The 13256-nt window shown below is 37.6% G+C and overlaps 1 protein-coding gene and 1 pseudogene across 2 annotated transcripts in view; one reads left to right on the top strand and one right to left on the bottom strand.

The window, feature by feature from the left end:
* LOC103151658 (SH3 domain-containing protein 19-like) overlaps positions 1 to 903 on the bottom strand; it is a 28018-nt gene extending 27115 nt beyond the window's left edge. For both annotated transcript variants that reach the window (XM_016681684.1, XM_007571835.2), the window contains exon 1: positions 411 to 903. In XM_016681684.1, coding sequence (XP_016537170.1) covers positions 411 to 501 — 91 coding nt within the window. In that variant the 5' untranslated portion in view covers positions 502 to 903. The remainder of the gene's footprint in view (positions 1 to 410) is intronic.
* A 2220-nt stretch (positions 904 to 3123) lies between these two features.
* Positions 3124 to 13256, top strand: part of LOC103151659 (protein FAM160A1-like) — a 25379-nt pseudogene continuing 15246 nt past the window's right edge.

A 13256-nucleotide genomic window follows, 5' to 3' on the forward strand; every position in this document is an offset into this window, starting at 1 on the left:
AATAATTTTTAAAAGTATTTAAATGCTTTCTTTAGTCAGTCTATTGACTGTAGGGATATTTAAGGCTTCTGGTTTCTTATGGTGACGCATTAAAATGTTGACATGTCAGCTAGAGATGAGAGGAAGATGAGTTTCTGTCAGCGTGGTGTAATATTTCACAGTCATACTCCAAATATCACAGCTTTGAAACTACAAAAGAGCCGCTCATTTAAAGAGACAGCGCACTTTAATTCAGGTTTCACCCAACATGTACTATTACGGACACTAATTATAGAGTATAATCATTTTCTCCTTCATAAGAAAGCTTACTCGGTTGTGACAGCTGTTTTTATGCAAACTATATTGAAACATTGAAGCGTGAGCAGGTGCAAACCAGGGCAGTAATGTGAGCATTTCTGCCCTTTATTTACCTCCGGAGCTGTTCGGCTGTCGTCGGACCACTTGATCCCGGGTGTCTCGCCGCAGGTTTTCCTCCTCTTCTTCTGACCGAGCTTCTGCCATCTTTAAACCCCCTTTAGACGTCTCCTAGACTTAAATATTTTTCGCTTTCCTGTGTGAAAACTGAGCCCCGGTTCAGCGCGGAAAGCGCTGCGACATTTTCATCTCCCCTCCGCGGTTCTTCGTCGCTAACATCCACCACAACACAGCGTCGACCCGGGACAAGTTCACCTAAGCACCGATAACTTTTCAGCTCCAAACGACTTCCAGAGTTGGGTAGAAACTCTGCCTCGGTGTTCGGAAGTCATTCACGGAGGAAGAAACTGCATAAAATAAAAACCTCCGGTTATTATCCGGTGGGAACTGGCTCTGTTTCGCTTGAAGACTTTCCTCAAGCTTCCCTGTTTCCCCGCGAGCTCCTGATACGGAGCCGCACGAGATCCCACTTCGTGACGTCACCAACCGAAAAAAAAAATGGAGATGACAAAAAGGTAATCTAACTGCAGAGGCGGTACCAGCTTTAATGGGGCCCAAACCAAAATGTCATTTTATTTTGGGGGCTCTTAAAAATGTCAAAGTGTTTTACAATTTAAAAATTTTCTTGTGAAAATGTTAGTATTTTAAAGTCTGAAATGGAAATAACTCATAAAATAATGTTATTACAAAACACAAATATACATATATATTTTTCAAATCAACTTCTTTCAATATGAAACTTTAACAAAAACTGCATGTATGTGTCTGTGCCTTTTTGGTTAAAACAAGCTTCCTTTTCATTCAGTGAACTCACGGTGAGTAGAGTATCCAGAAAGTTTACTGAAGTAAGAGTAGTGATACTTCATAATAAAAATACTGAAGTAAAAGTAAATGTAAAGCATAGTAAAAAAAAAAAATACTCCTGACAATATATATATTTTTCAAAACTATACTAAAGTAAAAGTAGCTTTATTCTGTTTAGAAGTGATACTAAATTTTTTTTTAAATTAGTCTGTGAAACATAATTAGTTGCCTAGTGGGCTCATTATACATATAATGTCAATAACAGTTATTCTTTTTGCATTATTTGCTGAATAAATAGTCACATGGATAAAGAGTGATGGTTGTAAATTTAGAGAGAGAGGGGCTAATACTCTGACAAGGTCTATTCGTCTGCAGCTAAAATCTGCAGTTAGGAAGGAGTGGACATATTTAATTTCTTTAGCTTTCAAGCAATTAAAAAAAGTCAAATTTTGCTTAGATTTTTTTTTGTTTTTTTTTTTGAAAACAGTAACTTGCATGAAATACAAGCAGCAGAAATTGTTCAGCGTCAAAAGTGGTGTCGAATTATGACTTAGGATTTCCCTCTCTACACCTTTTAGAAATTGTTTCTAATTTTTTGTTAATTGAAATGTAAATCACCTTAATTTTACTACCCAGAAAGAAATAGCAAATTTAAATGTGAGTTTATTATTCAAGTGTCTTGGGCGCCCCCTGCTGGCTCGAGATCCCATAGCATCACCTATTTTGTTGCACCTTAACTGGAAAGTAATGACTTTTATCATTTTAAAAAATGTCAAATTTATTTTATCATGTAGTATATTAGTCCACACTAATCAGTTTTTCTCAAAATACTTTAATATTGATAATATATTAAAGTATTTAATATAAGATCAATATTAAAATTGATAATAATTTTTGAACATTTGAAACAATAAACCATTTAGAAAAGCTTTATTGACAAAAACATGGATTGTTTTCTCAGTATTAGGCTAGAAAAAAATGTTTTTTTGATTTTAATTATGCTTTGTAAATGTAAACAAACCTTCCTTTGAGATGAACCAACTTTTTACACTTTCACTAGTTTGTTCATGATTCTTTCAACAAAGTGCTTCAAACGTTAGTTTTAATATTCAAATGTAGACAGTGAAGACCTTAGTAGGGAAAAAACTAACAAATAAATAATAAAACTTTAAGAAGAGGCACAAGCAGCATGTCAGTGAAAAAAAATGCAGATGTTTTAAACTTTACTGATGCACAGAGTAGTTGCAGTTTTAGGTTCTTTCCAGAAGATGGTGCTGTAGCACACAAAACAAAACGCTGAATCACGTTAGTTTACGTCTGCACGTCTCGCAGTCTGTTAAAAATGAAAAACTAAAATCATTTTTGGCAAAAAGAAAAAGTAAATAGCTAAAATCAATCATATTATTTGTAGAGGACAGTTAATAACGGCCAATGCTGGATAAAATGAGATGTTTAACAGATTAAGAGCAAATAAAGGACAATAATCCAAACAATAATCATACCACCAAATGTTAAACTAAGTAAATAAACAATCACAGATTAAAAAGCGAGTGAAAAACTAAAATTTCTTTCTATTTGTAGAGTATTTTGCAATCATTTTAAAATGGAAAATTTTTAAACAACTTTCAATCATAAAACAAAAAAAATAAAATAATCTTGAATTTACATTTCATTTATGATGAAAACACAAACAATAGTAAAAGCATAACCAAAATGATGAAAAGATTTAATTATGAGAAATCTAACAAAGCATATAATAATACAAGTATGTAAAATTCATTAAACCGAGAAGCACATTGTCACTGAGGGCAGCGGTAACCTAAGAATATAATAAAATGAAATAATAAAACATTATAGTACAACATGAGTGGGCGGAGCTTCCATTCCAAGTGGGCGTGGTCTGTCCGACCAGTGGGCGTGGCCAATGCGAGCCTCTCGGGCAGCAGCAGAATGAGTGACTGTTGAGCCGCTTAAAGCCTCATAAATGACTCAGAGCCCAGAAACAGCCGAACCTCCGAGCTTCAAACCCAACAAACCTCTGGATTTATAAACGTTTCTGGATTTTAAACGGTCTGTGGGAACTTTTTTAGTACTTTTAGCAACTTGGAGCAACAGACAGCCGACCGCAGAGGTAAGAAACATCTAGCAGCTGTTACCAAATCACTGCGACAGACACCTTTAAAGGTAAAGACTGAATTACTGATGTACAAAAATGACGGGCAATTAAACCTACACGGCAATAAACACGCTTTACGCCATTTAAATAAGCCTACAAAAAGTTAAAGAAGATTAAAACATCAAAATAAAGCAATATTCTATAGATGGATCAAGAAGGGTCACATCTCTTCAGTTTGAGGTGTTTAATATAATAACATCCAGGTTTGGTTTGTTCTGAGTAATGCTGATCCACCTGTTTCTGTACCTGTGTGATGTTCATTGACCTGAACAAACACTAAACAAATAAGTTCTGCTCTGAATGCTGCTGCCCAAAACTCAACCAGAAATCAGGAAATGAAGATGTTTCGGAAGAGATTATTATCTTTTTGACATCAGAATTTCAAATTACAGAATCAGCACACTTTGATGTTGTTCCATCCTTAAGCTGAGTAGTTTTCTGCCAATTTCAGCAGCTTCACATGCTGGTTTGACTTTTTTCTCATGTGCCCATGTAAACACAAACTACCTGATCTGCTGGATCTATAAATAAATATTTAATTTCTAATAAAAAATGACACAAATACCTTATTGTCATCTTCTTAGTTCTGATTGTGGGGTGATTTGGAGATTTATATTAGGTGAGTGTAGCTAAGTATGACTGCAAATATGTGTTTAAAAAGTTTCTCAACACTTTTAATCACAAATAACCCTACAAATATGTTTATTTTTATTTTATAGGAATTGTTAAGGATGCCAATAAGATTTATAAACAACTGATTAATATTTTCTAACATGGAGTTTCTTTCTTCTGCAAACAAATGTTCTCATATTATAAGTTGTAACAATTTACATTTAACAGAGTGAGGCTGCTGTAAGAAAAGGAGAAACATTTTAAGGCTTTTTAAACATTTTACAAGGGCTGCAATTAATTTTGGAGACCATTTATTTAGTATTAATAATGTTTGATACTCCAAATACTGGCTTAATGCATGAAGGGTGTAATTCATACATTTAAATGGAGTTCAGTCAAAAGGGAGTGCAATTTAATTACGTTAAAATGCTATTTTAATTTATCTGATTCGGGCCTGTTGTTAAAAAGCTGCTGTCATTTATCACTTACATTCTGAGCAAGAGCAGGGGGATAGTGGAGAGAAAAACTCTGATTTAACATGAAGAATCCTCTAAAAGAAACCAGTGATTGTCACTTTAAATTCAAAATATGAATCCAAAACAAATGAACAATGTAAACAAATTTGAGTTACAAATAGGAAATACCGTAAAAGAAATATCAAAAATAAGTAACATTAAAAACTTGCTAGAAAATGACCGTTGAACTTTAAGGGAAAGTTGCAGTAAAGATTCACATTTCTAGTTCTGATTTAATGGCTCAAATAGTTTCTGCACATCTCAGGAGTTTGTTTCGAGCTGAAGATCATAGAAACTAAATACTTCCTGCCGTTGATTATTCCTCCTGGGAACACAGTGAGCTGGACTTTGACTCCAGCAGCATTTTGGACGAGCTGCAGTGTCCTGGTGGATTTATAAATACCATTTCAATATTTTTATCTTCTTCCTCAGCAGTTTTTCTGTCTGCTTTAATTAGAAACACTTTATTCTAGCAGTATTTTCGATGGTTTTTAAGCTGTGTTGCATTAATGCCTGTATAATTTGAGGTAAGGATTCATAATGACAAATATGAATCCTTCTTTGGATTCTGTGCAGTTTTTTCTCTCGGAGGGATTTCTGACCCGTTCAGTCACTGATATTTGGACACATTTAGTGTCTGTAATGCATTTTGGTGACAGAATATTAAGTTTTATATCATCAGCATATATAGTAAGACTTCTTATCTCTATAATCTGAGCTGGTGGGATCATATGGATAAGTCTGTCACAATAAGCAATAAATCAATTAGTAGCTTTAATTAATTTAATGCTATTAAATCAATGAATTTAACTAACCCCTTTTAGAAGAACAGTTTTGTTTCCCATGACTTCAGTATTCATTTTATTTGTTGTTTTATTTATTTTGGATATTTAAAATGTATTCTAGTTACAGCGCTAAACACTCATTAGAAATTAAAATGTATTGATCTTTGAGAGGGTGAAAATAGGTTTAAAATTATTATTATCATTTATTGCAATGCCTTTTTTTGACAATTTATCACCCAGCAAAATGTGCTATCATGAGAGGCCTAAACATGGATATTAATTAAAAGCAGTCTGAGGTCAGAGCCTGGAGGAACCCCAGCTGTGATCTTTGTTAGCTCAGATTCATAATGTAACTAAATGACACGTTTTCACACTGGTGACGATAAAAACCTTAAATTCAGACGGTCAGGGTCCATAATATTGCTAGAACTCTTCAGGTAGTCAAACAAAGCTCCACTTTTTAATTACTGCAGTTTAATTAAATTATTATTAGCTTAAAACCTAAAACATTGAATTAAAGCAGGTCAGACGAGAGTCCAGGTAACTGTGTTTGGCCGTTTGTTTAATCTCTGTCGGCATGTGACCGTCTGACTGACTCGGACTCTCCACCCGAGCGGGTTTGGGATTAAACATCATCGTCTCTTCTCAGATTACGCCCCACCTCTGTCTGCAACAGAAACACACACACTGGTTCTTCTGTCTTTGTGAGGACGGCCGCTGACCTGATGCATTCCTCAGCTCTTATCCCGAATCAGATTCAAACCTTAAAAGGATGATCAAGTTTCAGTTTGGTTCTGACCTCCAAAAACTCACCAGATATTTTATTACCGGTTTGCTGGTTTGCAGAGGGAAACAAAGTATGAATCCTTTTGTAATTGAATGAATAACAGATGATCATTTCATTTGATTTTGTCATGATGTTTTCTGGATTATTTGCATGTTGCGTGTGCAACTAGGATTTCAATCAGAGGGTTTTTGTCTGCAGAGAAACCGCCATTATATTAGTGGTAATGTGAGCTGCATGCTTGACTTGAACGTCTGCAGCCATGTTGGCTCGCAGGAATGCAGTCGAGTCGGTTTGTGAGGTTTCTGAATGCGACCAAACAATTTGCTGCATATTTTCTAAAATCCATTTTTTTATGTGATCCAGTAAAAAGAGAAGCTGATAAGATGCTCATTGGCTCATTTTAACACCAGACTTTACACAAAACATGCTAATAAAAACAATGAAAGCTGCACAGTTGATTATCTCATCTCAATTAGCTGAGCTAAGAGAAAATGCTCAGACAGAAACACACACACAGACACACACACACACACACACACACACACACACACACACACACACACACACACACACACACACACAACCTTGGATGACCAAACAGGAAATAGGAACAAAATCCAACAGTTTATCCCATCCAAACCCACACAGATTAGAGCCAGATGGTTCAGGATGAATTAGTTTGACTCTTCTTATGGGACAGTTACAATGTGTAGACAAATTTATTTTAAGTTTCAGTGCTATTTCCTTAAAGCTTTCTTGGATGTCATTCCTTTTCTGCAGGATAGAAGGTGTCATGTCGGCTCTCCAGTGTCTTACCGGCAGCTGAACAGAGGTAGGATCTCTGATATCTTCGAATCCTCTCTGGGTATTCCTGGAATTTCCCGGAACGCCCAGGGTGGGACGCAGGCATGCTGTCACTTTTTCCTGTTTGTATGTTGCCACTGACGGCCTGCCTGCACTTCCTGTTTCAAACGTGAAGAAAGTCACATTAAAAGATACTAAGTTGAGTAAAATAGGAGGTATTGTTCTGACATTTTTAAGCTGCTTATCATGAGATCATAAATCGTTGTGATTCTTGAGTCGTTGTCTCAGCAGAGCTAAAAATATGTTTCATTGTAATGGATTTTGAAAGTAGATTTTGAAAACATGGACTGAATTAAAGCTGCCTGATGGGAAGGAAATCTATATAAACAAACCGCGACATGTGGACAATACGTGGACGCTCTTTGTTTGTTCGCCCTGACGCCACAGTGTGAGTCGAGTTCATGCAAACAGGAGATAAAACTAACTTTTAGTGTCTTAGTTGCTGCTAAAGATGGCCACTAATTTTGGAGGACTTTATTTAAAAAGGGACAGTGTACGACTCAAACATAAATGTCACCATTTGACGCGCTGTAACTAATTCACATTGTATCTTTGTGTGAGTCTGTTTGACGTTATTACACAGAAATGTCCAGATTGTTGGACATTTTGTGATCTATTCTTAGACTTATTTTCAGATTTCACCATGTGGAGATAATAGAAACGTCTTCAAAGTAAAACTACATGCAGGGATGGTAGAGAAAGAGAAAAATGATTTGTTTTTCCGATGGAGAAGAATTACTCTGGTTCAGCCATTCACAGTTTGTCTTCCACACAGTCGTCATAGTAAAATGTGTTTATTTTTCGCGTTGTTGGTGACCCAGCGGGTTGTGTGTGTTTTCCCAGGAGTTTCCTCTGCAGCTCGTTGAACACAGAGGCCGACCGGCCCGGCGATGCCTCCAGGTTCTCCCATCAGAACCAAACATTCTCCTCACTTTCAGCTGGAAGATGGAGTAGCCGCCTGACAGCCCGTCAGAATGATGGCCTCGGTGGTTGCCGGGGGCAACCGGAAGAAGTCCCTCACGTTGAGAGGGGTGGACCCGGAGACCTGCATGATTGTGTTCAAGAACCACTGGATGCAGGTAACAAACTGATGGGTTTTTAGTTTTTAGCACCAGTTTGTGAATCAGTGTGTCTGTGTTGGTTTGTTACCGAGTCGTTCTGACCCATTTACAGCACATCTCTGTCTGCTGGTGCCAAGAGAACCCAAATGCTCTCAGTATCTGTGTGTGCAAGTGTGTGTGTGAAAGATTTCAGTCAAAGGTCAACAGACAGTTCAGACAAAATGCTAAATGCTTGTTTATTTGCTCTATTTCTCGCTAGTTTATTATATTCTATTTTAATTAGATCATAAATATGAAATGACACATGTACACTCCAAAGTCTAGCCAAGGATTTTTGGTCTAGTTTCTAGTTTCTAATGCAACTATCATAGTACACTTTAAATAACAGAAAATAAACTTACAAGTTACTTTTCAACAAGATATATTAACTTGTTTTAAGTCAATATCACCTTATCATTGATGAAAAGTATTATTTATAAATTAAATCTGCTGGTGGGACTTATACTTTTTCATCAATATTAACAAATTATTTACTTAAAACACGCTCCTATTTCTTGCTGAAAAATTACTTAAGCTGGTTTTGTCTTTTTTCAAGTGTGCTAAGATATTTGCACTAGAAACTAGACAAAAATACTAAAATAATTTAGAGTTTTGCAGTGTAGAACAGATGTAAACGTGAAACTGCTTGAATCAGACATTGCAGATTTGAATTAGACTCCACTCAACTGAACTAAATAAGATTTTATTGTATAATGAATTGCAATGACATCAATTTTTACCCGTTAAACAAATAAAGTTCGATAAACATTTATTTTTCTCTGGAAAAAAAATATTTGTTTAAATTATTCTCCATGTTCCTGCAAAAACACAAAATCTTACCAAGTATTTTTGGTCTAGTTTCTACTGCAAACATCTCAGTAAACCTTAAATGAACAAAACTAACATACATGTAACTTTTCAGCTTGAAATAATATCTGGTTAAGTAAGTAATTCCTTAATATTGATGAAAAACTACAAATACAGTAAGTGTTAAATCCTGGGAAAATAAACGAAATAGTCTGAGAGTGAAACTAATGTCAATATTAAGGAATAATTTACTTAAAACAAACTCGTACTTCTTGCTGAAAAGTTAGTTTCATTTTATTTTAACTAACTTAAAATAAACTAAGGTATTTGTGCTGAAAACTCGACCAAACATACTTGGTGAGATTTTGTGTTTTTTCCTATTTATTTTGTATCAGATTTTACATCAGTAGCTAAATAAAAAAGTTTAGTCTGATGTCCTGCTGCTCTCTGTGAAGGTGGTGAAGATTCTGGAGAAACACGAGCCGAGTCGCAGCTCCTCCAGAGCGCTTAGCTTTCTCTCCGGTCACCATGGCAACAGCAGCAGCGGCTCCAGAACCTTCCACCTGGGTCCGATCCCTGCCGACGAGGCCAGCGCCGTGCAGAACTACGTGGAGCACATGCTGTTTCTGCTGATGGAGGAAGAGGCGGGGCAAGGTGAGGAGGAAGAAAAAAAAAAAAAGTAAACGTACAGCGTTACTGTACACAAGTAAAGTTTTATCAACTTTCTACTTTTACTTCCTACATTTTAAGAGAAAATATCTGTACTTTCTTCTCCTTACATTGTCACATATTGCTCAAACCTTCCATGATGAAAAAAATAATAATATGAAGTGACATCAAATTGGAAAAAATCCACTTCTTGCACAAAAGGTGTGTTAAAGTGGCAGTAACTGTCCAAAGCAAAGCAGAAAAACTGGACCATTAAAAGATAACTTTTTACTTTTTGTACATTTCAAAACTTGTGCTTTTTTTTACTTGAGTAAAACAGTCCAACCTGTACTTTTACTACAGTATATTTTCTCCAAGAATCTGTACTTCTGTTGAAGTGTTGAAAGTGAGTACTTTTGACCCCTGTGGTGCCAGGAGGAGCCATGGGCCCCATCCTGGAGTTCGTGGTCCTGGAGGGCGTGATGGAGAGGCTGTTCTTGTGGAGCCTGAGGAGGCAGTTCACTGAGGACATGAAGCTGGAGCAGCTCAGGATGTACCAGATGCTGCTGTCTCAGGCCAAGCAGCCGCTGCTGCACCACAAACCGGTTCTACGGCCGCTCATGATGCTGCTCACCTCCTGCGCTGGAGCCGCAACCGGTCAGTTTATAGTCAGAGTATTAATCTAACGGGAAAAGAACATTCAATTCTACTTTACTTCACTTGGATCTCCAGCTGATAAACTATCCTTTTAGATCAGTGTTTCTCAAACTATGTCAGGCTGAGAGCCACTCAACCAATTTTAACAATCACGGATCACCTAGCTTGAATTTACCTTGCAGTACCTTGCGGACCACTAGGGGCGCTGACGTCACTGAAAGACGGCTTTAGATGAAGAATAAAATCCACCTTCAGAGATGGTTCAGCAGTTTAACAGTTGATCTCACCAGCTGGTGTGTTGCTACATCTTATCTCTGCTCCCTGCAGACGCCGGCGGGTTGGTGGAGGCCGAGCTGGTCCAGCTGCTCAACCAGCTCTGTGTGGCTCTGGTCAAAGACCCGTCGGTGCTGGAACTGTTTTTCCACACCAGTCAGGACCAGGGAGCGGCCAACTTCCTGCTCTTCTCCCTGCTCATACCTTACACACACAGGTAGGAGCTAACGACGTCCCAGTCAGGATTTTGTTTGTCATCAAAACGATCCGAGTCATTTTGGATGACTCATTTACTCATTCTGTGTTGAAATCTAACATGGATGGATGGACTGATGTCAGTGTTTTGTCTCTAAACAAAGTTTTGAATAAACGCATTACTCCTTCAGGCATTTTTTTCCTGCATAGCAGTTAGCTGAAGAGCTAACCTAATATTAGCATATTAACTTGGTTTTTATATGACTTGTTGATGATTTGGCTCAAAGCGCATTTTGATGCAAAACAAAACATTATAAAGTTGTTCTACTTAGTGGAGATGGATGGATGGATGGATGGATGGATGGATGGATGGATGGATGGATGGATGGATGCGTCATCTCTTTTGCTCTAAATAAATACATACAGTTTTCAGTAAACATGAAAAACTTGAATAAGTTTGTTCATGTGATTAGTAATTGAAAAAATGTCGTCTTCTTTGTCTTTTCCGTAACAAGCCAGATGATGATAGATGTTTAAGAAACTAATTTTACTGTAAGTGAAATTACTTAGGTATTGGACAGAAATTAAGCAAAAACTCAGCGAGAGTCCAAAAGAAACCATTGAAAATTGTAAAAAATCTAAGAACTATTTACAAGAAATGGTAACAGAAGAGTGTGGCATATTGTTGGTGGAAATGGTTCAGACTGTTTTTGTCTTTCAGGCAGGGTCTGGTCGGCCAGCAGGCCCGAGACGCTCTGCTGCTCATCATGTCTCTGTCGGCCTCGGAGCTACGAGTCGCTCAGCACATCGCAGAAAACACATACTTCTGTCCTGTAAGGGTTCACACAGACAAGAACATAATTACATAAAAATCCTTCAGCACTGATGCTGGAAGTCCTTGATGGTTCATGTCAAGGCAACTGCAAACAGCTTCATGGCCATTTCTGCCAAAATAATCTCAGGCATTCAGTTCAAATTAGATCAGCCAAATGTTTCAGACTGGAGACACTAATTTATCCTTCACACACCTGTTAGAAAAGAAAAATAAAAGAGAACTGAATGCTTAAGATTAGTGTAAAGCAGTCCCTTTTTTCACTGACAGAAGGTAATCACCAGTCGGTTCAACAGGTTTCCATGAATCAAACGGCTGTTCAAATGAATGGAGGGTGTTGTATGAGCTTTTCCCACATTCATCTCCCCTCTGCATTGTAATCTCATTATCACCACTTATGTAATAAACTAATGAGCTCGTAATGCCTCCTCAGAGACTGAATGTGTACAGAGAGGGAGAAGAAAACCCCGAGGCGACTAATGAGGGAAATCCAAGAAGACAACAAAATGAGGGAAAAATAGGCCGAGACATGTTAAAAGTTATGGTCTATACCAGGGGTGCCCAAAGTCGGTCCTGGAGATCTGGCATCCTGCATGTTTTAGTTCTCTCCCTGGTGGTAGAAACAACCTTTTCAGGAAGTCAGTGTTCTTCTTAGACCTTCTAATGACCCATTATTTGATCCAGGTGAGAACTAAAACATGCAGGATGCCGGCCCTCCAGGACCCACTGTGGGTTCTATACAAAATATGTTCAATCATTTATTTTGCACAAAGTCATTCTTAGGTAATGAGATTTCATTTCAGAATTAGCTGTTTCCAGCTTCTTGTCACTTTAAACCAAACGTTCACAGTCGCACATGAAAATGGCTGCAAACAGACGGGCAATTATACAACCATAAAGCTTGGAAAGGCAGAAGTAGAGCCTCCTGCACAACCAACAAGAATATAGCATGTGGTTTCTGGATGGTAAGTCTGCAACAAAGTTCTTGTCTTTTCCAGCAGCCATTGTACAGCACATCTAGCAGTAAAACCAAATGTGCTGGAGTTCCGCTTGGGTTGAACACTGCAGTGCTGAAAGGCTTAATAAGAATATGAACATTTAGGATGAATTCATTTAACTTTGTGACCATAAGTCAATAAGAGAAGTTTAATAAAACTAAAATAAGTGAACCATGAGTTAACTGTGTCAGCCATGTTGGCTCCTTGGTCACCAGTTTGTGCTTTGGCCTTTTGTTTGAGGAGAAAACAGAGACGTTGAGGGTTGAAACCCAGAGGCGGCTCAAGCTGCTCTGCACGTGCCACCTGTGAGCGTGTCGGTGTCGGAGTTTTCCAGCTTTAAGCCCATGTGACCACACTCTGACCTCAATCTGTCTGAAGGGAGCAGATTAGTAAATCAGCCAGGGACTGGGCTGGCAGGGATTAACAAGGCTGCACATGATTGGACGGCTGCCTGATTTTTAGCAACACTCCAGATTGCAGCTGTTTTCCACCGAGGATGATGATGATGATGATGTTTAGACTCATGTGGTTGATGAATCTCTCTTTTCTGTCTCTCTTTCTTTAGATATTCTTGATTTGTGTTAGTAAAACATAAAATCTTTGAAAAATGTTTTGGCTTGTATATAAAATATATAGAAATAGAAGTCTAGATGTTATTTTGACATTAAAAAGTTAATGAAGAATCAAAATTAGCCAGAAAATTGTTAGTTCTCTTTAGAGGAAGGATGTCCAAAGTGTGGCCCGGGGGCCATTGGTGGCCCTCTGAATGTTTTCATGTGGTCCAAAACC

This window comes from Poecilia formosa, unplaced genomic scaffold (genome assembly GCF_000485575.1).
Source record: "Poecilia formosa unplaced genomic scaffold, Poecilia_formosa-5.1.2 Scaffold288, whole genome shotgun sequence".
In the NCBI taxonomy this organism is placed as follows: domain Eukaryota; kingdom Metazoa; phylum Chordata; class Actinopteri; order Cyprinodontiformes; family Poeciliidae; genus Poecilia; species Poecilia formosa.